Source organism: Thalia democratica, chromosome 5, assembly GCF_965202585.1.
Source record: "Thalia democratica chromosome 5, ktThaDemo2.hap1.1, whole genome shotgun sequence".
NCBI classification, from domain to species: Eukaryota; Metazoa; Chordata; class Thaliacea; order Salpida; family Salpidae; genus Thalia; species Thalia democratica.
This window is the reverse complement of record NC_139169.1, coordinates 41,242,366-41,268,673: the sequence shown is the minus strand read 5'-3', so window position 1 is coordinate 41,268,673 and position 26,308 is coordinate 41,242,366. Positions and strand designations below refer to the sequence as shown.

The 26,308-nt window shown below is 25.8% G+C and overlaps 1 protein-coding gene across 1 annotated transcript; it reads left to right on the top strand.

Annotated features, from left to right (window-relative positions):
* The first annotated feature begins 727 nt into the window (after window positions 1-727).
* On the top strand, window positions 728-14,746 carry LOC145836536 (uncharacterized). The gene is made up of 6 exons (XM_082944331.1): window positions 728-743; window positions 7,212-7,465; window positions 7,787-7,934; window positions 8,093-8,199; window positions 8,676-8,845; window positions 14,614-14,746. Exons 2-6 carry the CDS (start codon window positions 7,214-7,216, stop codon window positions 14,744-14,746), a joined length of 810 nt encoding a protein of 269 aa, XP_082800457.1. The 5' UTR covers window positions 728-743; window positions 7,212-7,213.
* The last annotated feature ends 11,562 nt before the right edge of the window (window positions 14,747-26,308 follow it).

The window sequence follows — 26,308 nt, the reverse complement described above, 5'->3', positions numbered from 1 at the left end:
TAATGAGACAATCGTCTACGTACTTACACCTTGAATTAAATTCAGGTAATATTTTTTGTTCCAAGTGACTCAAAAAGTATTTATATATATATAGTAAATTTATTATACATTTTAAACAGAACTAGAGTATCAATCATCAATGAGCTCGCTTGGAGTATGTATAATACTTTTATTCAGAAAAAAAAGTGTTTTAATATTTATCTTAATAAAAGAATAACTTAAATTAACTAAACTAACAAAAGTTAAATCAGCTTGTAGTAGAAAAAAAAATGTTAACCGTACAACATTTTCTCTAATATTAATATAATAAATAATAATATTTATTTAAAACAACTACTAATTTGTTGTAATGAGCCTAAAACTAAGCCAGGCTAATTATTTGATAAAGTTGAATAAAAAATGCATTTTCAAAAAACTTTTTTTTTCATTTAATCAAGAAGCATTTTATTCATACGTTCAAACTATTAAGAAATGCTTTTCAACTATAAATAAATTATAAAATATTTTTTGCAAATAGTTTCTCATTAAGCTAAACTAAACCAATAGTTTGAAGCAACTTATAAAATATCGAAAACTATATGTTTATATAAAAGTAAGACTGAAAAACTATCTAAAGGGACTACTTAATTTATAAAACATAGCAGACAGACATTGTGAGCGTCTTTTTTATCGTTCAATAAACTATAATATGTTTGTATAAGTCTGTGAAAATAAGGTCTAAATCGTCTCCTTAAAAATAATAAGTTGTGAACTTTCTATTGTTTAATTTATGGCAATTTTCAATATCATAGATAAATCATGACAACTAACTTTTAAACAACAAAAAAACTTAATCTTATAAATATAAAAACTACTTAGCATTATCAAATTTACAAAATAATTTTATCAGACGAAAGTGTAAAAAGTATGATTTACATAATATCTCATGCTTTTTTATTTTTAAATTTGTTATGCTTCAAAATTTTCTTCAAATATTGCTAACATTTTATTCAAATTTAATACCTCTAACCTAACTTGCATATTAATAAATAACCAGTGGAGTCATTCCGACTATGATTTTTTTTGTTGAAAAGAAAACCAGTCAAAGTGTTACACATAGTTAGATATAACTTAATTTATTTACTAAATATCGTCTTTTGTTCTGCTTCAAGTATTTCTAAAGTTAGGTAAGTTTGAATTGCAACCTATTTTACTATTCTTAGTTCTAAAACTACTCATAGTCACTTACTTTTTTTATGTTTCACCAAAAACTGCACAAAAACAAATGAAATATTTAATTATAACTACAATTTTATTATTTTTACTCAATACAGTATATCATTTATCGAAAAACAAGACAAGTTGTTTTAAAACTCATGATTAATATTTCATTTATTGCTTTTTAAATAAGCATATGTTGAAGTTTCAGTAAACATAATTTTATCTTCCCTACTATATGTGCTATAAACAGGCAAAGTTTGTTAGGTTTCAGTAGGTATTATGGGGTTAAATGAATGCTTCTAATTTTCCTAAAAGCACCATTTAGTTTTCTAAAAAAAAAACTATACAAAAAGTAATAAAAACTTCAAGTTTCCAAAAAAAAATTTTTTTTTCTTATTTACCATGTTCAAAAAAAGAAGTTTTAAAAAACAACTGTGTATGTAGGTAAGTATTTCAGATACTTTTGTGCAGTTTAATCAGATTTTAACTTCGAGGAAAATAATAAAATATTTTTCTGCTTACAAGTTATAATGATGACGAAACCATGTCACAGAATGTCGCCTCCTCATGCAATTAAGTTCAGTACAAATTTTAGGTTACTTTTAATTTGAAAAAAAGCACATTTAGACCGAATTATTTCAATTCAATTTACTTTTTGATACCGGCAGCAAAAAAAAAAAAACAATACCAATTTAAAAAACAATAATTCCAGTTCTATCTAATTATGTAAAGCACATAATTAGAGTTTTTAGTCACAAAAAAGTCAATATCCGCTTGTAAGCCTAAAGTAAAAAGTATTTTATTAGTTATTTACCAGATTAAAAAGAATTGAATCCAGCCAGATCCAGTAAACTTAAATTTTCAAAACTTTAAATGTGTTACACCATTGGTCTTCACGGTAATTAAAATCTGTGAACACTAAACTGGACTAAAATAATTCTGTCCGACCTTAAGTAAAAGATTCCTACAATTATGGCAAAAGTAAATTTTTTCTCTAGTCATCAACTTAACAATATCAAGCATAGTTTTCAAAAATTTTCAGGAATATTAAAAAATGTTTTATATTAAACTGTGTACCTAAAAGTTGCATACTCAACAAGAAATTTTGGGAATTAAAAAAACTTTTTTTTTTGGTTTTTTACCAATTATAAATTAGTTATTAAAAACTAATTACCAAGAATAATTTTTGCTCACTTTCAAAAACATTTTTGATAATATATAGTGTAATTTTTAAAACTAGCCTTAAATACACCCGATACCTTTTTTCATCATAAACTTCAGAATATCTAGTGTAAATTTCATTTTTTTTTAATTAGGCTTCATACACTCCCAAATAAATCTCGTCTACGTTAGTGTGCACCGAATCACAATTTAATAACCACTGATGTAAACTATTGGTTATGGTAACTAATGCTTATTTAATGAGTGCGAAAACACCTCAGCTTAGTTAAAAATATTAAATAAATACTTCAAGTTCAATAATAGCTTAGTACTATGAGTTTTTTATCATTTGAATCACTAACAATAAGCATGAATTTGACGTAGGCAGTTACATAATGCAGCTTAGATTTTATTTTATAAAGTTTTGTTCTAAATCTCATTCTTAATTTAAAAATACCCTTAAAGTAAAAGAATTAAAAGTTTTTTTTTCAGAATGTTTTTGTCACACTCTCTTCTGATATATATTGACAAGTGTTTATGGTTTCTGATAAAAGAAAAAAAGATCAATTATTTTATTTTAAAGTTCATTTTTTTTAAAACTATTTTTGTTGCTTTTGTAATTCAAAACGAAATAAAAATCTATTGCTTAAGTCCAAACAAAACATTATTAACTTAATAAACTAACTATAAAAATACTTTATAACATTCATTTGTTTACAACAAGAACAACTCTTTAAATTGGAAGAAAATTGAAAGAAGAAAAGTAAAAACTAGTTTAAATATTTAGCAAAAATAGCTATTAGTTAAAATTACTTTAAAAAAAATTCTAGTACTCTACCATACCTTGCCATTTTGATATTATTTGGCTTAAACATAGTTAAAAAAAAATAACACAATTATAATAGGTAGAATTTGATTCAATTAAATAGAACGTGACTTAATTTTTGAATTGAATTTTTGTAAATTTTTAAAGTTAATTCTACAGTATTGTTAACTCTATACCAGTGGCGATGCGTGGTATTTTTCTTCAGTGATGAAGAAAAAAAACCGATTTGCCCGTGTTCAAATTGCCGGTGCCCGAGTTAGCTCTGCTTGATTTTCCCCTGCTCGAGTTGCCGGTGCTTCAGTTGCCTCTGCTCTACTCTGCTTAGATTTGTTTTTATTTTTTGTTTACAATAGCTTGTGGAACAATACTTAAGCTTGTACTATTTTAGGGAATTTTTAACTTAAATTACTTACCGCAAGATATTGATTTTGCAGTAATTCTTGAAGAAAACTTGCTTTTTTGAGTTAATTTGCGGCAAGCAGCTAAGAGTTTGCAGCAGTGTAGTGAGCAAAAATGTCATTGTCTACATTTGAATTTTTAAAGAGGTTTTATTAAAAAAAATAACGAAAATGTTATAGTACTTAAGTTTTTCTTACAAAATTTTAAGGTGGTGCTATTGCGGCAGTGTAATACCCCACGCGATGCCCCTGCTCTATACTATGTAAAAGTGTCTCTTATTGTGAATCTGTTAGTTATTGACAATTTGCTTAGAGCTTGTGTCTCTCCAGGAAAAGTTTTGTTTTAAATTTATTTTGAGTATTTTTAATGTTTTTACTATATAGTATAAAAATTATAAACAGGTTTAAGACAAACTGCTAACCTTTACCTTACTTGCGCGTTTTTTTAGTTTAGATCTTTAAAAACAAATTAAAATACTTATATTTGTTTAACTACTTCTTTTAATAAGATTCAAATAAATTATTGTTTACAGTTATAAACTTTTCATAGCAAAAATAATAACAGCAAACTGTTTGGTAAAAACAATAGACTTTAAAAGTAAAATTATTTTTTAAACTTAAATTGTGACCAGGCTAAAAACTCAAAAGCCACTGCTATTTTTACTTTAAGCTACAAAGAGCTATTGGAAGACAATTTTCTCACTACTACCTATTGACCAATGGTGTCCCCTGGGGCGAAGCATTAAAGCAAAAATGTAAAAAAAATATTTTAATGTTATAAAACTGTTTAATTTTTTTTAAATAAAGTGTTGTTAGCAAACGATTTATTGCAAACTAAATTAGTTTCAAAAAGAAGCAAGTTGAGGGGTCAAATACTTAGTTTTCCGCATCCCTAAATGACTATACTAAAAAGTGTTTACAATACTGTAAGAACGTCTAAATGGTTTTAGCTGTTTGAATTTTATTAAAAATTGTTTTTTTTTATTGTAGTAAAGTTATGATTTTTGTAAAAAAAGTTTAACCTAAAATTTATTACTTTTCATTTTTCAATGACTTCTTTAAATTTATATTATAAAAGAGCATTGTTTATGGATGAAAAAAGGTAGATATTTTCAGTTAAATTAAAACTTGTTATTTGTAAATGTTATCTAATTATCAAACTTTAAAAGATGTTTAAAACTTTTCAAACTTCTAAAGATAAATTATTAAAGTTGTGCTAACATAATTTAACAAAAACTAACATTTTAGCTAATCTTTATTTCATTAACTTGGATAACACTTTGTTAAAATTTATGCAGCTGGACTGGGTAAACTTTAATAGAACGGATATAAGAATTTAAGATAATAATTTGTAAACAATTTTACAGCAGTAAAGAACTTGAAAAGCACTAAAAATAAAATACTTCAGTTGATTCATTTATGCCAAAAATAAAAAAATAAAATCAATAGTAAAAAAATATGTTAAAATATTTAGTATGGTGTTTATTGATTTATTTTTATAAATCGTAACTGATAAAAAAAGTGTTTTTAAATAAGGAACTATATTTAATACTTTTAAACTGATAAAATTTTGTTTGGTAGATTTAAATTATATCTACTAAGCAAAAACTATATCTTAATTGTGATTTCATTTACGAGACATGCAAGTTTTAAAATACAAAATACTTCATTATCAAGTTTTTTTGGTATAGTGTCTGAGATATAATAATATTTTTATATATTTTGGTATGTAAATACATGACAAATAAATAGTTGTCGTATAATTATTTGATGCTAACTTATGCATAAAGTGAAATCTTGCATAAAATTTCATTAGTATCAAATTTATGTTTTTCTTTCAACATCTGTTAGTTAAACGTGTGTATGAAATGTTTCAAGAGTAGCATGATACATAAATACTTTGTTTCTTTTACACATCAATCAACACAATTGAATCCTTTTACCTTTTTAGTTAATAACTAAAAGTGGATAACTTATGACTCGCAATATATTTTTTGCTCGAAAATAAATTGTACAAATCAAATAAAGTTAAGGTGTTTTATAACAAATTATTTAAAATTTACTCTTAGTTTTGTTTTCAGTTTATACTAGTGCTTACTTAACTAAATTTCAATATAGTTATTTTATTTTAAAGTTTTATTTATCTTTATAATATAATTTTCAAAGCTATACATAACCTTAACTAAACCAAATAAAACAATTACTAAGCTATGAGGAAAAGTTTTTCTAATTTTTTTAGTTAATATATACTTGGTAATAAAAAAAGAGAGATAATGATTATGTTGTGTATGTACAATTTACATTAATTATATTTTAACTTTAATTACTTGTGTTCTTATTTTTAAACTATATATTTTTTGTTAGTTTTCATTTGATAGAGAGTTACATTTTTATTATTTGAGTATGATGCTTAAAACTGTATAAATTGTATTACTGTTTAAAACCAAACATAGTATTATGTCTGATCAAGTAGTGTAAGTTAAATAAAAGTTGTCTAATATTACTATATTTAAATAAATAAAAGCTATACTACTTTATAGAAGTCTTTATATTAGGCAACATATTAAAAATCAGTATTATGTTCTGTAGTTTTGTAAAGGTAACGATTTTTTTATAAACTTGTATAAAAATGTTGTAATGTTGAAAAAAGTTAAGTATTTTGTTTGAACTAGTAGCAGTACTGCTGTTTTATTACTAAAAGTGTTTAGTAACTACAATACATTAGTTTTTACTTGAGTTGTACAGACTTATATTAGTCTTAACTTAAGTACTACTAATTTTAATTGTGTGTAACTGTCTAGTTAGTTGTTATGTTACTGACATTCTAACTGTTGCTTTTAGACTATTTTTTTTAACTATGGCTAATTAAATCAGCACATATTCTTGTAAATTAGGGTTTAGACTTGAGTTATTAGTTTAAAAAAATAATTTCTTCTACATAAGAGAGATAACCATTCATCCATTAAACTTGTCTATTTAAAATAGATTTATTCCTATAACTGAAAGTCTAGTTAACTTAAAGAAAAAACTAACTATTTACGTTTTAATTCTATAAAAATCAATGGTTTTTTTTAGAAAAGGTTAAGTTACTTTAAAAACTGTCCAACTTAGATTAAGAAAATGCTCAAAAAGCAATAAAATTTTGTTTTGGTCATGTTTTTAATAAGAAAAAAGTTCTTTAATTATAAAAAAAAAAGTTTATTGTTATTTATTAAAACATTGATACATTGATACACTAAATATGAATTAGATATATTTTAAAAGTATACCCCAGGTACAGAAGTGTTTAATAATAATATTATAAATATGTTATGTCAAAAATTCGAAGGTAAATTATATTTTAAGTTCATTTTTTCATTTTAAATTTTACCACTAAGAATAATCAACCTAGTTGTGTTATCTTAAAATACATTTTTTTAAATCTTTTTAAATTTTAAATTTTTTTTTTTAGTAAGTATATTTTTTTTTTATAATTTTTTTTTTTTTTTTTTTAAAAGTTAATAAAATTTTATCAAAGCTCTTTTAGTAAGTTAAAGAACGTAAAATAAGTAAAAAAAAAACAAACTATTTATTTAAAAGAACATAAAATAATTTCATAGCAGAATAGTTTAAATACTTATCAAAAGCAATGAAAGTAATTGTGGCTGGGTTGCCAAAGACAGGCACTAAATCATTAGCAAAAGCGCTGCAGATACTAGGATACAGTGTTTACGACACCAAAGACAATTTCATCCAATATGGCGACAAGTGGTTGAAAATCATGCAAACAGGCGGTACTGCAGAAGACTTCAAAGAAATGTATGCTGACATCGATGCCTCACTTGATGTTCCCGTTGTCAAATACTGGGAAGAAATGCTGAGAGCTTTTCCTGGCACAAAAGTATGTTTATATTTTGGAATAAGTATCTTGTTTTACTTTTAAAATAATTTAAGCTTTTTCATAACTAGATACTGTTAATTACATGTTATTATTTTAAACAATTAATCTAAAGCTGTTTTATTTTAAATGAAGTATAACTTTATAAAGCTATAATAATTTTAAAGAAACTATCTTTAAATTTAAAAAATACATATGTGCTATTTTAAATTTGTATGTCAACGATTTTTAAGAAAAACACGTCTTAAATGTTAGTCCAGTTCTTCAAAACAATATTCATTTGAAACTAGTTTTAATATAAACTGATAACATAAAATTCTGCAGATAATATTGATGGTAAGAGACAATGAAGATTTTTGGTGTAAGTCGATGGTTCATCAATTGAAATCTCTCGCCCAATCTGGACTTTTCAGTGCTGCTACTTTCTTCTCACCTTCTTGCAGAAAGTTTCAAAGATTTCTGAACTGTGCCAGTGAGCTACACATTTGGCCTATTCTTTATTTAAGTTGTATTTTTTAAGTTATTGCATGTAGTTAAAACAATCTTGAAAACTACTTTAGATATTTTTCTCAGCAAAAAATTTAATAACAACTAAGGTTATGTTACAACTAACTAAAGATTTTTTTACAGTTTGCCATGTATTTGGAATTAAACCAATTAAAAGAGGAGTTGCTTATGAACCAAATGAACAAGCTCTGAAAATTACCTACAGAAATCATAATGCAAGAGTCCTACAAGTAATATTGTTATTCTTAAGTATTTTTAAATAATAATTCTAATAATGTATGAACTATTAGATAGTTACGCAAACACACGATTATTTATCAGTCTAAAGAAGTATTCTTAAATTATAATACAATAATTAAAATTAGTTGTATTTTGTATTTATAATAACTTATTTTATTCGAATAGAAAATACATGTGCTAAATTTACTGTTACAACTCAAAATATTAACTTGTTTCAAATGTATAAAATTAAAAAAATACTGATTTATATATATTTTTTGTTTATTTGACAAAAGTTAATACAATTACTATACTTTACTTACATGTTTTTAGGTTTACTAACAGGTAAATTTTTTTAAATTTTGATTATCCTTTTTTTGTTAAAGTGATAAAAACCTTTGCACCTAACTAATCCTATTAAAGATATTTGTCTAAAGTTTTACTTTCATGGTTTTAAACAGTATACAATGAATTTTTATATACTTAGGTGGCACAAGACCAACAAGTACTAGTTTTCAACTGCATGCAAGGCTGGGACCCGCTTTGCTCGTTTTTAGGTGTTGAGGCACCAGAAGAACCATTCCCACATGAAAACAAAAAAGCAGAGCTTGTCAAGGAAAAAGTCATGCAAAAAGACCCTGCTTATCTTCAAATAAAGTAACTTTTTGTTGAAGAATTCTTTATTAGATTAAAAGTTTATAGTACACTGAAATGTGCACAATACATTAAGTTAGACTTGTGAAACGAGAAATAACTTACTTATGTAGAAAAAGCTATGTCAACTTGTATTCTGTTGACATTTTCAATAGAATGTTCTGTTCTAACAAAATACATTATAACATTAACATTTTTATACAAATCTAAAACAATAAATATTTGTATTAAAAAATATACGTTTGTATGTTCATTAGCAAAATTTTTTATCAAGTTGATTTATGAAATAAGTATATATAAACATTTTTTGTAAAAAATATTTGTCTAAACAGTATTAAAATTATTAATAAAATAACAGGAATGAAATAGTTTTCAATGCCATTGGATTCTTCCTGTTTGCAATTGCAATAATTGTAATCATTATATCTTTCTTCCTCAAATATTTATCATAATTATTAATTTTAGTGCTCGAAGGAGGAAATAGTACAAAAAAAGTACTACTAAACACAGTATGTTTATCGTACTATGAAATATATGTTGTTTTGTTATGTGATATTAAATTGCTTTAAAAACTTGGTTTTTTATTTGTATCAAATAAAAAGTTGTTGTTAACAATTAGCTAGTTGGATTAATGCATTAGAAATAAATACAAACAAGTTTAACAAAAAAAAATATATAAGCATAATGTGACTTAAACTATAAGTTTATAGTGCAATGTTCTGACTAGTGCTTAGTTTAGTTAGATGGTAAGTTAATTGCACCCTATATAAATAAACTTGCATGGATTTTTCAGGAGTAGTGTTAAGATAGTTTAGTAATTAGTTTTGACAAACTTAAAATCGATAACAAAATATCGTTTACCATATTAAAAATATAAAAATAAACACTATGTTAATTTGTTACTTAAATAACAAGTAAAATTAAACTGTTAAAATCACAGCTATAAAACAATTATAGTTTAAATTGTTATAAAAATAAGATAAGATGTTCGCATAAATAAATATTTTAAAATATTTTTTTTATTTATTGAATCCAATTATAGCAACAAAATTTCTTCACTTCAACTAAAAGACATTAAAGTTTAATTAATATCATTGCTTCATTTTTGTTTTTGGTTTGTGTTGTAATAAAATAAAATGCAGTTTGATTTCAATTAATCGAAAGAAACTAGTATTTTGCTTAAATTTTTGTTTATATTACAAGTTTTTTTTCACATTAAATTTAAGTAGGAGCATGTAAGTTTCACAAGAGCATACCGACAGCATGTTAAAGAAGAATACAAAATGGCGCTCTAAGTTAAATCTTGCAAATACGTACAAGCATTACAAAACAATTAAGTTTAAGAGTTTATTTCAGATCGACTTTTGAAACAAAAGACTTAACTTAAAACTTATTTTCTGACTCTGTATACAAAAAGTATTTTGTTGTACCTATAAGAAATTATAAAGCTTCAATTCAGCTCCATACTAACAAACTAACCTTTTTTAAGTAACTCAATATGACATTTTACCTAGTAAGTACGATCTACAAAGAAAAGTGTTTATAGAATAGTTTTACTCAAAAACTAGTACTAGTTTAGATAAAAACTAGTGATCTTCCGGATCAAATTTTTGAATTAGAAGGATCAGGACATAAGTGAAAAAAGGCTATATCAAGTCGGATCTCACTTTTAATACAATAAAAAATAATTAGCTATAAGTTATGAAATAAATTATCATGGTCTAGTTTTTATTTTAAAGAATTGACCTACAAGTTAAACACTTTTAGCTACACGTTGATTTTAGCTTAAATTTTTACACTTATTGTTTAATCTAAACAATGCCTAATGCTTATAACACATTTGGAAAGACAGCAATTTTCGATATGATACGTTCATTTTTTATGAAAGTCATTTTGATAGGTAAGCTCGTCAAAGTTAATTCTGCAAGCAACTGTTTTTGGAAAATTTGAGAAAGCATTATTTCAACAGGCTTGAAACAGAACAAGATAATATAAGAAAATAGTGTTTTTATCACCAAAAAAAATAAAAAGTCATTTTAAAAAACGTTTTCAGGGTAAAAGTCTTACAGTTTTGTTTTGTGAAAATAATTCAAAAAAGTTTTTGTACAAATGTAAGTACAAATTTATTTTACATTGGCTTGCCGGATTTCATATAAATTTTTAAAATGCTTAGCGGGCCAGATCATCCACTCGCGGGCCGGATCAATCTTGTCCGTGGGCCGTACGTTGCCCACCCCTAGTCTAGGTGTTTTGGGTCTGTTATGGAGAGTAAAAACTAAAACTGTAACTGTTGCCCGCGAGTATTTTTAATCTTCGAAATTTGGACCGCGACTAGCGAATGCTTACCGACTTATAGTTACACAATGTAACACTACCAAAAAATTTGGTTACCCAAAAATAAACTTTGAGTGTTTGTTTTAATGTACAATAACTCGAATATTTTTCGGTGTTATGCTCATAAAAACAGTGGAAATTATGACGCTAACTATTTATAAAGGTTTAAAAAAAGATTTAACAGTAATGTATGGATTGATTTTAATGATACTATCATTGCTATATAGAGGTGACAACAATTTAGTTTTTTATAAAAAATACTTCACTTTATTTCGTTTTTTATTAAAATCAGTCAGTAAATTCTGCCGTACATTGGAATTCTTAAGCGTTGAATTTAATAATAACAATTTAATGGCTTGTGTAAGTTGGAAAGAAATTATTTTATAATCTGCTATTAAACAAAATATTTTTTGTTTTATCTTTTTTTAACAGTGAGATAAAAATGTGTAGGACTATTTGTAATAACATTTTTGAATACTTATACAGCAGTTATTGCAGTAAACTTGTGAAAAAAAAATTATGTCATTTCATAATAATATTATAGAAATAACTGTTCAAAATGTAGTTTTAATCGTTTGTTAACAAAAGATCCTAGTGAGGTAACTTCACTTGAATATAAATAAAAACAAATTATACAGTAGTCTTCCTTTATTCTACCAACATATGTTTCTGTGTGTCAACGAATCAACACACTTCAACTGGGTTCTGTAAAAAAATAGTTACTGTAATGAGAGAATAGAAGCATAGAATAGAATATGTGCATACATGTTTTCATTAAAATAAGATATTTCTACAGATAATAGTTATTAATAGGTAAAATACTTAATATTAAATCCGACTGTTATAAAACTATATAATATTTATGATTATTTAGTCTAAAATAAGTAAAGTAAGCTAAATTAAACAACAAAACAACGAATTATAATATAAACAAACAACTCACGTTAATGGGAAAGATAACTGATTTAAAATTTATTGTCGTTAACTAGTGAAAAATATATTCATTGCAACTAATAATTACGTCACAATGTAAACGAGGTTATTTAAACTATTTAATTTGTATTGCAAAGATCATTAATTTAGTTTTTATGTAATCTATTTTGAACAAAAATAAAACATTAACCATTAGATAGTTGATCAATAAAATTTAATAAAACTTAACGACGGTGAAGGCAATAAGAGTCACAGAAACTCGATGTAACATGTATATTATATATTGAATGTTTGTAATGATTGAATTAAAGTTATATAGAGTTAGGAAGCAGATTTAGTTCAAATGTAAAAATCAAAATGAAAAAATTAAACTTTAAGAAAAAACCAAAACACAAAAAAACAAAATTGTTATTAGGCTTACGATGTACTGACCGATAATTAACTTACAGCGACATACATAAAATCATAATGAACTAAATTTAATATATATTTTATTTTATAATTAATAAAATAATTAATTGGTAAAGTAGGAGCCGGCTGTTAAATTTAAAATATCAATATTACAATAATATAGCTGTAATAATGTTACAGATATTTTAAATAATTAGTAAGTAAGTTGTTTTATATATGAAAGTTAAAATGTAAAACAACAAGGTAAGTATAAACTTGCAGTAAAAAACCTACTAGCTCTCTTGGGCGTAGTAGGTAAAAAAGCACGGTTTATCTGTGATTTGAATACAGGCTTCCAATTAAACTTGGAACTTAACATATAAAGGTGTGAAGAATTATGGTCGGAGGGTAAAGTGAATACCCTCCGACCATAATTCACTTTATTACCCTCCGACCAGTATTCACTTTACCCTCCGACCGGTTTTTTCTTAAAGTTTAATTTTTTCATTTTGATTTTTACATTTGAACTAAATCTGCTTCCTAATTCTATATAACTTTGATTCAATCATTACAAACATTCAATATATAATATACATGTTACATCGAGTTTCTGTGGCTCTTATTGCCTTCACCGTCGTTAAGTTTTATTAAATTTTATTGATCAACTATCTAATGGTTAATGTTTTATTTTTGTTCAAAATAGATTACATAAAAACTAAATTAATGATCTTTGCAATACAAATTAAATAGTTTAAATAACCTCGTTTACATTGTGACGTAATTATTAGTTGCAATGAATATATTTTTCATTAGTTAACGACAATAAATTTTAAATCAGTTATCTTTCCCATTAACGTGAGTTGTTTGTTTATATTATAATTCGTTGTTTTGTTGTTTAATTTAGCTTACTTTACTTATTTTAGACTTAATAATCATAAATATTATATAGTTTTATAACAGTCGGATTTAATATTAAGTATTTTACCTATTAATAACTATTATCTGTAGAAAATATCTTATTTTAATGAAAACATGTATACACATATTCTATTCTATGCTTCTATTCTCTCATTACAGTAATTATTTTTTTACAGAACCCAGTTGAAGTGTGTTGATTCGTTGACACACAGAAACATATGTTGGTAGAATAAAGGAAGATTACTGTATAATTTGTTTTTATTATAGAAATAGTAATTTAATAAAGTAAATTACTTCTTCTTTTGTTCAAAAACTTACAAATTTTTAGTTCACTATTATTTTAGATATAATACTCAGAGAGGTTCAAATGATAATTGATTTAGCCATTAATATACATCAAAAAACTTTAATATCATGAAGCTTAAAGACTTAAATAAAAGCCAAAAGAGACTTCGTGAAGCTAGAAAGAATTTTCAAAGAACAGCTAGGAAATGCGCTACTGAGTTTTGATTTTAAGCTAGTGATCGCACTCAAGCTGCTGCTGTCAGAGGAAATACCGAACTAGCCTATGAAGAAATAAGAAGAGCAGATGGACCAAAAAAAATTATCATCACATATGCTATCAAAAACTGAAGAAGTCTAATACAATAGGAATATATAGTTAGGTAGATGGGTTCAACATTTTACGCTTCTGTGTTCTACACAGAACATTATCACTGTTGATAACATGCTTTTGGTTCCTCAACAACTGGTATTAAGCTTCATTTAAGAACTGATGGACGCCTTTTCAACCTTGCAAGTCTAAGAGCAAAGCAAAAACTGAAGATTGTCACCATACGTGATCTTCTCTTTGCTGATGATTTTGCACTCGGTGCTCACTCTGCTCAAGACCTGCAGACACTACTGAGTCAGTTTTCATCGGCATGCTCAGATTTTGGCCTTACAATAAGTCTTAAGAAGACTAAAGTTCTAAGTCAAGGAAAATATACTTTACCATCAATCTAGATCAATGGCAAGGATATCGAAAATGCAAAAAAAAAATGTATACCTTGGCTCGAATGTTGCGTAATTTGACACAGAAATTAATGTTCGCACTGGGCCTCAGGCACTTTCGCTCGTTTGACTGCAAGAGTTTGGGATAACCAAAAGTAAAGCATTTGAACTAAGGCTAACTTATATTATTCCTGTGTATGCAGTACTCTGTTATACGGTAGCGGAACATCGACGTTGTCTTGCGTGCAGGAGAAGAAAATCAGTACCTTCCACCTACCATTCTTAGAATTGCATGACAATAAAATATCGCCAACGAGGAAGTGTTGGACGTACTAGTCTTACCACCATGTACTTAACCTTCAGTCAGCGCAGGCTTTGCTGGCTCGGTCATGTTCTGAGGATGGGTGTTGAGCGAATCCCGAAGTCTCTGTTGTATAGCGAGTTGGTCACTGGCAAACGCAACCGAGGTCGTCCGAAATTGCGTTTCAAAGACGTATGTAACCGCAACCTAAAAAGTTTGAATATAAGAAGTGATGAGCGGGAGTTGCTTGCAAATAACCGCACCAAATAGAGATCTACTCTAAACAAAAGACTGAATAAAAGAGAAAAGTAATACTTTAAGAAACTGAAGAAGATGAAGAAATGCGAAGCAATATGAATTTTATATGTTACTACTTCTTGTGTTTTCATTTAACATCTTTTAGTTTTATTTTTTGCATAACTTGCTTTAAGTTTATCATTTATTTTCATTCTCTATGCACAATTACGCATAGTTGATCTCGGCTGATAGCGGGTCTTATATTATTTTTAAGATTTAAATTAGTTTTAAAGTAAAGTTATTCAAGGTTTTTAAATTAAAATAAAATCATGTTAATTTTAATACTCGACTAAAACAACTTTTTTAAAAACAAATACTTTTAAGTTAACTACATAGATTTGAAGTTTTTACATTCAAAACACTTTCAGAGGATTATTCGATTATTGTATTCTTGGTTTCAAGCAACCAACGGTTGTATTTTTTGTTAACTAACTTGTGTAGCCCAATAACTTTTTAGTTATCAATAGACTTGTATCTATCAATGCAGTCAGCACTTAGCAGCCTTTCCCAAACAACTGGCTAGCATTTCTGGAAAACAGTTGCTCGTGGGCCGCCTTATTTTCTAATTAAATTCAAATTTTCAACATAGTTCTTTTTTAAAAATATGTAATATTTCTGGTAAAAAATATTCGACAAAACTTGTTTTCGACCATTAGTTCCCAATTTATTTAAAAGGTGCACATAAAAGTTAGTAATATTAACATAGCAGTAGATTACTAAAAATGTAATTTTGTACACAATTGCTACTTTTATTATTACTAACTTTTCCTTCATATAGAAAATGGGCTAAACTTTTATACAAAGTTTGTATGATAAAAATTAAAAACAGTTTAAAAAAAAAATATTAATATAGTGTTTATTGTACGACAAAAAAGCGATCAAAATATTTTCTCCTAAGACTTGGTGGAGGAAAAAAGCTGGCGCACGAAATATACATAAACAGTTCATTTGCTAAAATTTTTATACAAATCAAAACTAGTTAAATCAACAATGTTGGGTAGACTTGCACTTGTTGGAAACAACTGACGATGACGTAACGAATTACTTGGCCTCATTTCCCCTCAACCAAACCTGTTAAAATATCAAACTAATTAATTCAAGTTGGGAATGTAAAATTTCAAAAGTATCTAGTGTTTTATACAATTATAAGCATTTGAAGCTTTAGAAAATTATTTGTATTTTATATTGCAGTAAAATCAATTATTTAGCAACATGTTTCACTTTTAATTTGGTAGAAACGGTCTTAAATACCAAAAAAGTTAATTACTGTGACAACTCTCCGACAAGAGTTAACAAAATACATTAACAATTAAAAATTTTAACTTACTTCGTCATGGAAGTTTGTTTCCGTTGCATAGGCCCCTTTACTGTCCAAGTACTCAAACTTTGAATACAAAACAACTTCCAGGGCGGAACTGTCCGGCATGCGAAGTATGAACGTCTGCTTGAATTCGCGTGCTGGTTCTGAATTGTTTGAAAGGGCGCCTGTGTCGTTTGTATGTTTTTTTGATTGCATTTTCACAGAATATTTATTTGATAATTTATCAATAGTTCTTTGAGAAGTTCTAAGATTATTTCTATAAGTGTTTTATTTCAAGATGCTTTAAATTTTATAAGTGTTCATGTTTATAAGTTATGTAATTTGTTACGTAGCTTTTCATTGTTTAATTTAAAAATTCTTAATACTTCTTTTAATTGTAGCTTGTAAAAGTTTTTTTCTCAACTTTATTGTTAAGTAATGAAACATTTAATCATGCAAGCTAGGAGTTAGTTTAATTTTTTGAAGTACACTGGATGTTCAAATTAAAAATATAATTATTTAGTGACCTGTTACATTAATATAAACGTGTTGGTTGCTTCCTTCAACTTTGATGCTTTTCCTTGTAACTTTTGAGTTTTTCAAGCTTAATTCTGTAATAAGCTGCTTTATTTCCTTACAAAAGTTCAGTTGTTTAGCACTTATGTATAAATAAACATTACTTTACTGTAAATTAGAAACAATAAAAAAATCATCATGTAGCTAATTTTTATTTAAAAATAGACAATAATAGTACAACTTATAACTTCAAATATTGACTACGCACAACTTTTTTAATTAGTTGAACCATTTTGTGCATACAACATCTTCACAACAATAACTTAAAGATAAAACACAATACTTTATATTTTACGAAGTAATTAATACTTTATAAACCTAACTACACTATAAGTTATTATTAGTTAATAAAAAGTTTTATTTTAATAAAAAAAAACTTAATTAAAAATAACAAAAACATTATGAGTGGAATTAAATAAATCAATTATCAATGTTTAAAAAAACAATTTTAATTTTACTAGTTGTTGCTAAAATAAAAGTTAACAAACTTTTTGGCCTTTTTTAATTTGAACCTGTTCCTTGGTCAGGTTCTTGTCGTAGTGGAAATACGACGACAACGGTTTGCTTTGAAAGAACCTTTTTGAAAAATAAAACTAAGTATTTGAAAAATCAGAAACAAAGTTAATTTTAAAGTTAATTCCTAACTATATTATTATAAATTGTAAAATCAATAATATTAAATTTTTTATTTAGAGCGAAAGTAAACCGCTAAAAGAGAAAATATTTTTGAAATATTTTAATAAAAAATAGTAAACGTTTAAAATTTAAATAAATATTTTAATATTAAATATTGAACTATCAAAAAATTAAAGCTGATGTGCTTTCTATTTAAGAAATTATAAACTTATGATCTTAATAAAAATTAATTACACAGTACCCACTTCCCTGTAAATCCCTATAAATTTGTAATATTCGGAAAACTCCTTAAAAAAATTAAAAAATATGTGAAAGTCCCTAAAAATCCCTATAAATTACGTTTTTTTGCTTGTTGATTGATATTTGAAAGTCAAAACACGGACACTGCGTGGTAAAAAAAAAACAGGTAAGAAACTTATTTTTTTTTATTTAATCAAAATCTTTTCAATCTTAATACAAAATTGTGACTACATTGCGCCACTAGCGGATAATTTTTTTTTTTTTTCAAACTCAATTTATCTAGAGCTTGCTTATTTATATAAATTTAGAGATCAAAAACCCTCGAACGTTCGTAAATTTCTTATTAAGACTTTGCTTATATATGTTAATGACATATTTTACTTTATTTACCTTTAAGATATGTTAGATATGTTTAAATTCATCATTTATTTTTAAAAGTTGACCTATAAATTTGTTATATATTATGGATTTTCCTTTAAGTTTTTTTTGAAACTTTAGTGGGAACCGTGTAACTATTCAATATCATCAACTAATTAACTATTTAACTAGTTAACTATTTGTTAACTAGCTCTAATTTTAACTATACACTTTTAAGAAAATATGAACAAAAGGAATTTCATTTAGTTGAATTCTGTTGTCCTTAAAAAATCGACAAAATATTCATAACTTTTTAAAATACTAGTAAAATAAGCTTGAAGCCGTAAAAAATAGAAAATAAAGCATACTTAAGTTTTTTCAAATGTCAAGTAAAAGTCAAACTAACTCATGCAAGGCTTCCGACTTGTTTTCGAGCACCTGATAGTATTTGTCAACAAATTTGTTGGCAAATACATCACGATCCTTCTTATGTGCTTCAACACTCTTCACTGAATTGGATGACTGCTGCACTGGTGTAGACATTTTAGATTTTGATAAAATATTAAGAAACCTATGAAAAAATGTTTTTATAACTTGGAATATTTTATTTTGAACAGTACTTAATTATTTAAGATATTAGTCAGATTTTAAGCTAAGCACCAATGAATTGACAACCTACAAAACAAAAATGAAAAAAATCAACATTTTTTTGTAATTATTACAAGCTATATAACTAGTACAATTATTGACAAACTTCTAAAGTTTTTAGTTATTTCTATATTGTATACAAACTAACTTTTAGCAAGTTTTCTGACAATTTTATAATTTTAACACTTATGATTTGCTCAAAAAAAAAGACAACTTTGAAAAGTATAACTACATTAATAAAATAAACTATTATTTTAAAGTATTTTACGTTTAACTTTAAACTACAATTTAAAATATCCTGTCAATATTTTTTTAAATAAAACTTTTCGAAAACAACAAAATTTGCAGTTTTGTTTATTTTGCTTAGCTTTTATATCTTAATTAGTTCATAGTTTTGCGATTATAAATCCCTAACTTCTGTTTATAATATAGCAAGTTAACCAAGATGTATAAAAAATAGCTTTTTTTTCTTGCTTTAGCTTTTTAATTCTTTATGGTAGAGTACTTTAATCTAAATAACTAAACTTAATTTTTTTAAAGCCTAAACTACTAAACTCCCTAACATGATAAAAAACTAACAACAACTTGTACTTTATATTATAACAATTCATTAAAACTTAAGTATAGAGCTAAATTGTAAACAACTAAATTTAAACTTTATATCTTCATATAATTTTTTTTTTAATTTTCAGTTGTAATGGTTTAACAAACAGGCATAAAGTTTTTTTTCCATTCAAAATAAACTTTTTTATTTAAAAAAAAAAAAAAAAAAATTTTAATCACTTTTTTAATAGAACTATTATTTTACTTTTTGTAGTATCTATTTACACTTGTTACTTTTTTAACTAGTTTTTAATGATATTAATTTAAGACATTGTCAAAAACATATAAAATAAATGTTTCAATGAAGCTTATTCATACTTTATAAGTTCTACTAAAATTTAATAAATATATCTTATTCTAACCTTTTACAAACTAAGATGGCACTAGTCTTTTAAACTAATCAGGGTGAGCATCTAAACTTTAATCCTAAAAAAAACTTAAAGTAACTTGGAATTTGAAAATTTAGACAAAATAAACCAGGAATGTTGAATAATTCTTGCATATAAAAAGGAAAACTTAAACTAGATAAGATATAATAATTATAAACCTAAGAAAAAACTATATGTTATTTATAGGACTCCTAAAAAGTTAGGCCACAACATACTTAATGATACAGCCTGGAATTTTGAACAAAAAGTAATAGAAAAACATGAGCTTTATTAACTTTTAACAAAAAAAAGTGACAAATTTGATTAAGATAACAAATAAATAATATATACAAAACTTTTTTATACTGAGATTTATTTACTACAAAACAAATTTAAATTAGCTTTAATCTATTTTTAGCTAAACAGTACAAGAAAACTTGTACTATTGAAGTTCTAAAAAATATACAGAAATCTTTGAAAAAGTTTCTACAAAATCACTGGCATAACTTGTCACACCACAACTCACAACCTCTATGTTTAGTGTAAAATTTTAGTATAAAACTACTAGTTCTTCAAATTTTTGTTCCCAACATCACAAAATGCATATATTCTTATGCTTTGCTATATATCTTATACAGTCACAGTTTGTTTTTACTATTTTCTTTTATTTGTACATGTTCAGATTAGCTAAAATCGCTATTGATTATTATTATATTTTAGTTTTGTTTGTTCACTTTTAACCTACCTAAAACTTTTTCACATCTTAAAATAAAAAAGTATTTTTTAATCACGAAAACTTTGTTTTTACTGTTGTGTAAATTTTAGTTTAGATTAATGTATTATCTGCAAAACTTGGAATTGTTGAAATAAATTCACTAGTCATTATTTTACACCAAAATAAATCAAGGCCCCAAATTGTACTTTATTGCACTCAGACAACAAATTCAAAAAATAAAGCTGAAGTATAATCTCCAAACTCTTTTTAAGCAAGAAAACTATAACCTGTAAGGCAGAATGGCTGTACTTGAATTTTTCTAAACTAAAAAACTTTTAAAAATGTATTTTTACAACAAAATATGTTTGAAACTAAAGTTGATGCATAAGTTTTATCATAAATTGTAGTCGAATTTGAAAATTATATTTCATATAGTTAACATTTTAAATTGTTGCTGTGTATCATTTATAAATAACAGTATAAATTAAAATTTATCTGTTGAGTTTTTGTGGTCCTTGTCATAGCATCTAATGTTAATCTGTACTGACTGTGATGCATTTAACTAAGAGCTTATTTATGATTAATTTTTTTTTCATAGTTAGTTATTTTAATATTTCTCTTTTCTTGCTTCAATGATCATAAAAAGAGCTTAACTTGAGGTGATGTTTTTAGCGGCTTAAGGTAATCACTTAAGAACTTGTAATAAAGCACGTCATGCCAACTAGTTTTCCTTATGAAGCCTAATACTTTTGTACAATTTAACTCATTCATCTTTTGTAATATATGAATATTTATAATGTGTATATTGTTATAAGGTAACTTTTGTTTTAAAGTTGCTTTGTGTTGCATTTAAATGAAATTCAGCATGAAGTTTTTTATCTATTTTTTTTCCTTTTATACTCATTAATCCATGAATAAAAATTAAATTTTTATAACTTAACTAACTATGAAAAACATTGATATTGTTAGCTAAAGATTTCCTTATTAATTTAGACTACATCATATTGTTTTTTAGTCAAATAACAAATTAAAAATTGCTTACAATTGTAATAAACTTAGTTCTTGTTCTAAGGTTTTAAACAAAAAAGTTTACAAGTACTATTACAATGAAAATGATACTATTGTGTAGTCTACTTGTGTTGTTTATTGTTTTAATTTTATTATATACTTTTTGGTACATGCTTATATACTTTAAATAAACTTCATTTTAATTGAACGTAACTACCTGTCCTGGGTTTGAAATAAAAACTTTTTCTTCAAAAACAACAACATTGGCTTTTAAATAATTTTCATAATGTGCCTGTTTTTACATTATATTGTGATTTGATTTATTATTTTTACTGATGCAACTAGGCGAAATGAAAATAATTTAAAACTTTTGCTCTCTTTTTTTAATACTCTTTTAAGCTTTTACTTAATTTTCTTGAGCTCATGCGTGACTTTTTTAAGTGTTTTTAACACTAATTAATTTCTAAGAACTTTTTACAAGTATCTATTATCAAAGCTATTCTTTCATATAGTTATTAAGTTTATACTTGTTATCCTCAAAGTAAGTTTTTAGAATGCATATCTTGATCTTATTAGCCAAAAATAATAAAGTCGTCCTATTTAAAATTAAGTAACTCATTTTTTGGAAATTATTGAACTTTTCATTTGTTTACACTGCCCTTAAATATCAACTAACTTTTATTAGTTTTAAAACTGCAGTAAGTGAAAATCAATCTAAGCGAAAGTTAACTTAATACGATTTTTGTTCTTAAACAATTTAAATACTTAAATTATAATAAATTTCTATTACTTCTAGTGATCTGCTCTAAATCAAAAATATTTCAAGTATTCTAATACTAAGTATAAATGAATTTTTTTTAAAGTATTGGGAAAGGTTGTTGAGTTTACACCTACAGTCTTTAAGTGTTTTAAAGAAATAAAAATAAAGCAAAATAAGTAAAAATAAATTAATAACGCTAACGTAGATAAAACTCAGAGAATTAATAAACCGACTTCAAGATTAAATTAAAAGTAATTTTTATAAACTTGCATTTGAACTTTCTAAAAACAGATCTATAAAATTAGTATTAAAATAATTTTAGTAAAATATATTAAAATGTGTAAGGTGTTAAAATAAAGTATTAAAATTTAAGATTATTATGGATATTTTAACAAAGAAAGGTTTTAATAAACTTTTTACATTAAAGTTTACCGTTTTGCTAAAGATAAATTTAGTTAAAAATAACAAAAAATGTATTTTAATTTGAAAATTGTTTTTTTTTGGTAAAGCAGCAAGATTTTTTTTTAATAAATAAAATTTATTTGCTAAATTATTTTATGTTCTTTTCTTAAAGAATACGCAAAATTTTAGTCTGAACGTAGACTAAACACAAAAATTAAGTATTTACTTATTCTGCTAAAAAGATTTAATATCATGTAGGCCGAAAACTTTAAACTGTTATTTATCCTTACAAATGAAGGAATTTGAAAACTTTGTCTCAAACTAAAGAAAAATAAAGAATGTTTTGAACTTTCGAGCAACTCTTTTTTGAAATAACCTTAAATGTCATTAAATTTCACACTCTAATAATAGTGATACTGTATATCCATTTGTTTTGCATTCAATCTTATATTATTAATTGAAGAATAAAGAACTAAAAGCATACTAGCCCACTAGCTAGTGAATTAACATATTTCACACATTAAGTACAAAATAGTAAAGAAAAAAAAAGGAAATCAGAGTCGTATAAACAAATCACATACAGTGGCCTGCCGCTAAAGTACGCCACCCCACCTTAAGTACGCGCTTTTCTAGAAAAACAAGAAAAAATCTTTTTTTTTTCAGTCAAAAACTTTCAGAGTATCTGCAAAAGAAATACTTATTTGGATGTGACGTGTTATAAAACATATAACCATGATTATTTTATATAAATAATGTCAAAGTAGCGCTCTCTTTAACTAATAATCTTCATTCATCTGTTAAAGAGTTATCTACTTGTTTTTATTAAACTTGACAAGCGTAATTTTGATTGAAAATTGTAACTAGCTTTTGTGGTTTTTATTAGAAATTTAACACCATAATATAGTTGAAAATACAATAAACCTTGTAACTGGTTGCCCCAGGCCCATGTTTTAAAAATATTTGTTAAACACAATGTAGCTTTGTACTTTCCCTCTAACAAAACAAATATGGAAAATGTAGCTTAATATTCTTTTTTAAATCATAGACCAGGGTTTCCTAAACTTTTTTTTTTTAAATTGCCCATTTTGAAGAAATTATAAAAGTTATTGCCCCCTCCAACAAGACTACTCAAAAAACTACATTTAAAACACTGAAGGTCTTTTCCTTTTGCTCTTTATCTGCAACTCAAGAATATCTAGTGTAAGTTTCAAAACTACTAATAGATACACCTTATACCTTTTTTTTTGCTCTTCATCTGCAACTCAAGAATATCTAGTGTAAGTTTCAAAATTACTGATAAATACACCTAAAATCTTTTTTTTCGCCCATTTTGGCGCCCAAATCTCCCAAAATTTTAAAATTCCCCCCCTTTTGTCCCCCAATTTACTAAAATTGCTCCCAGATAGGGGGGAATTATCGCCCACATTGGGAAACCCTGTGACTGGGGTCAGGAAAAGTCAGGAAATCAGGAAAAGTCAGGAAAAACTAACAAAAAAGACAATAGTCAGATAAAGTCAGGAAAAAATAGGGGTTATTGAAAAAAATTCAGGAAAAGTCATGAAATTTAAAAAATTAAAAAAAAGTCAGGTTTTGTCAGTTTAAATTTACAAAATTCCTTATTTTCAAAGCCTTCATCTGGTATAAACAGGGATACCACTTTACCTGGAAACCTGGAATTTGACAACTTAGGCAAAAAAATTAGAAAAACCTGGAATCTTAACAACTTACACATGTTCAGTAGTAAAACTTCGATTTTACTCAATAAATCTATCATATAAAAGAAAAAAATTGGTCGTCTACAGATATTTTTATTATAAAACATATTTAAAGTAGCTTTACAGTATCCTTTCAATGTTTTTATACTATTTATACAGTTTCTTACCTTAAACGTAACTTAAAACTAAAAATAGACCAAAATGTTTACTTTTAAAAATTTGAGTGGCAACCGTGGAAAAAAAAGAGGCCCACAAATTGTGGCTAGATTTAGAGAAAATATTCTCTTCGATAAGTGTAGGGACAGCAGATGAGAACGATTTAAATCAATGAGGCAAACGGTTTAGCTGCTAAAAAAATGCAGCAGAATGCAGACCAGATTAAGTAAACCACATCTTCATTAGATGTAGAGATTGAAGTGCTAATAAAGAGACTGAGAAAATAAATTTTTGTACATTTGTTAAAAAAAAAACAGTGTTTTATTAAATTCTTTATTGTTTTAATGTTTTATTTGTAAATGTTAGTTATCAATTTAAGGTTTTAGTTGTGAAAGTTACTTATATTTCGTTTATTTTATTAGATACATTTATGTTAGGAAATGCTAAAAAACTGTGTCTTTTTTCAGACAAGCTGTGTTTATAAGGTAATAATACAAGTACTTAGCTGATAGAGCTATTTATTGAAAACACATTAATCATACACAGATGTTTCAAGTGATGTAATGGAAGTTTGATGGTTAAATTCAGAAAAAAAATAATGCTGTTTTAACCTGTATCAAAATTTGGTTGAAAGCTTTATATAGTTTCAAGTATTAGATTATGTACTTTAGAATAAGTTAGAATCAAGAGTTTTGTTTAGAAAAGTCAGGAAAATTTTAGTAAAAAGTCGCGAAAAAGTCACAAAAAGTCAAGAAATTTTTCTCAGCTTAATCTGTGGCAACCCTGCCTGACATAGACTGACATTGACTTTCTACACTTAATTATGTATTAATTATTATTTAAAATAAAAAGACATGTTTATTTGGCTAAATTATTTGGTGGCTAGTTGTAAGAAAATAAAGAAATAACTACATAAATTTAATTTTATGCTATGTCGTCAAAAAGTACGCATTTGTGGTCGGGTTCAATTTGCGTACTTAAGTCTACTGTATTAAAAGTGTCGCTACTCATCTCATAAAAACTTCTGACCTTAATCATCTAAATTTAAAAAACAGTAGATATATTTTAATGGGGTGGGTGTCACTTTTGCACCAGCGTCACTTTTGCTTGAGGGGACACTTTTACACGGCGACTTTTTTGTACAAGCGTCACTTTTGCACGCAGGGTCATTTTTGCACGGCGACATTTTTCACGTTAAAACTTTTGTACGACGTTAAATTTGTATAGCGTCAATTTTGCAAAGCGTCACTTTCTCACGGCGTTATATTTTCACGGATATACGTACGAACTGCAAAAATTTTAAACAATCGGTCAGAACGGAGCTTCACTTTTGCACGCTTCTAATTTTTATTTTCTAAATAAAAGATTAAATAAATTAAATATTGTATTTATTTGTCAACTTAAAAAAAATTCGTCCTTAAACGCAAGTTGTTTTGAATGAATAAAAAGGGATAGTTTTTCAATAAAATTTTAATGTAAAGTTTTTATTTGAAGTTTTACGTAGAACAGTATAATAACATACTACAATTCACTTAATTCATATTTATAATCTTAATTTAAATAAAGTAGATAAGTACAGTTTTTTCTTATTTAAATTAGTCCTAATAAAAGTATAGCACACCAATCTGGTCTCCATAACTAAAAAAAAATTAGACGTATAGAATCTCTTCAAAGAAAATAAACCACATTACTCTTCAACCACTGCAATATTTCTTATACGTCTTACTTTGATAAACTAACTAAACTTAATATAAAATCATTAGTGTACAGGAAACTTGAATTTGACCTCATTACTTTTTTTTAAACTAGTTAGCGA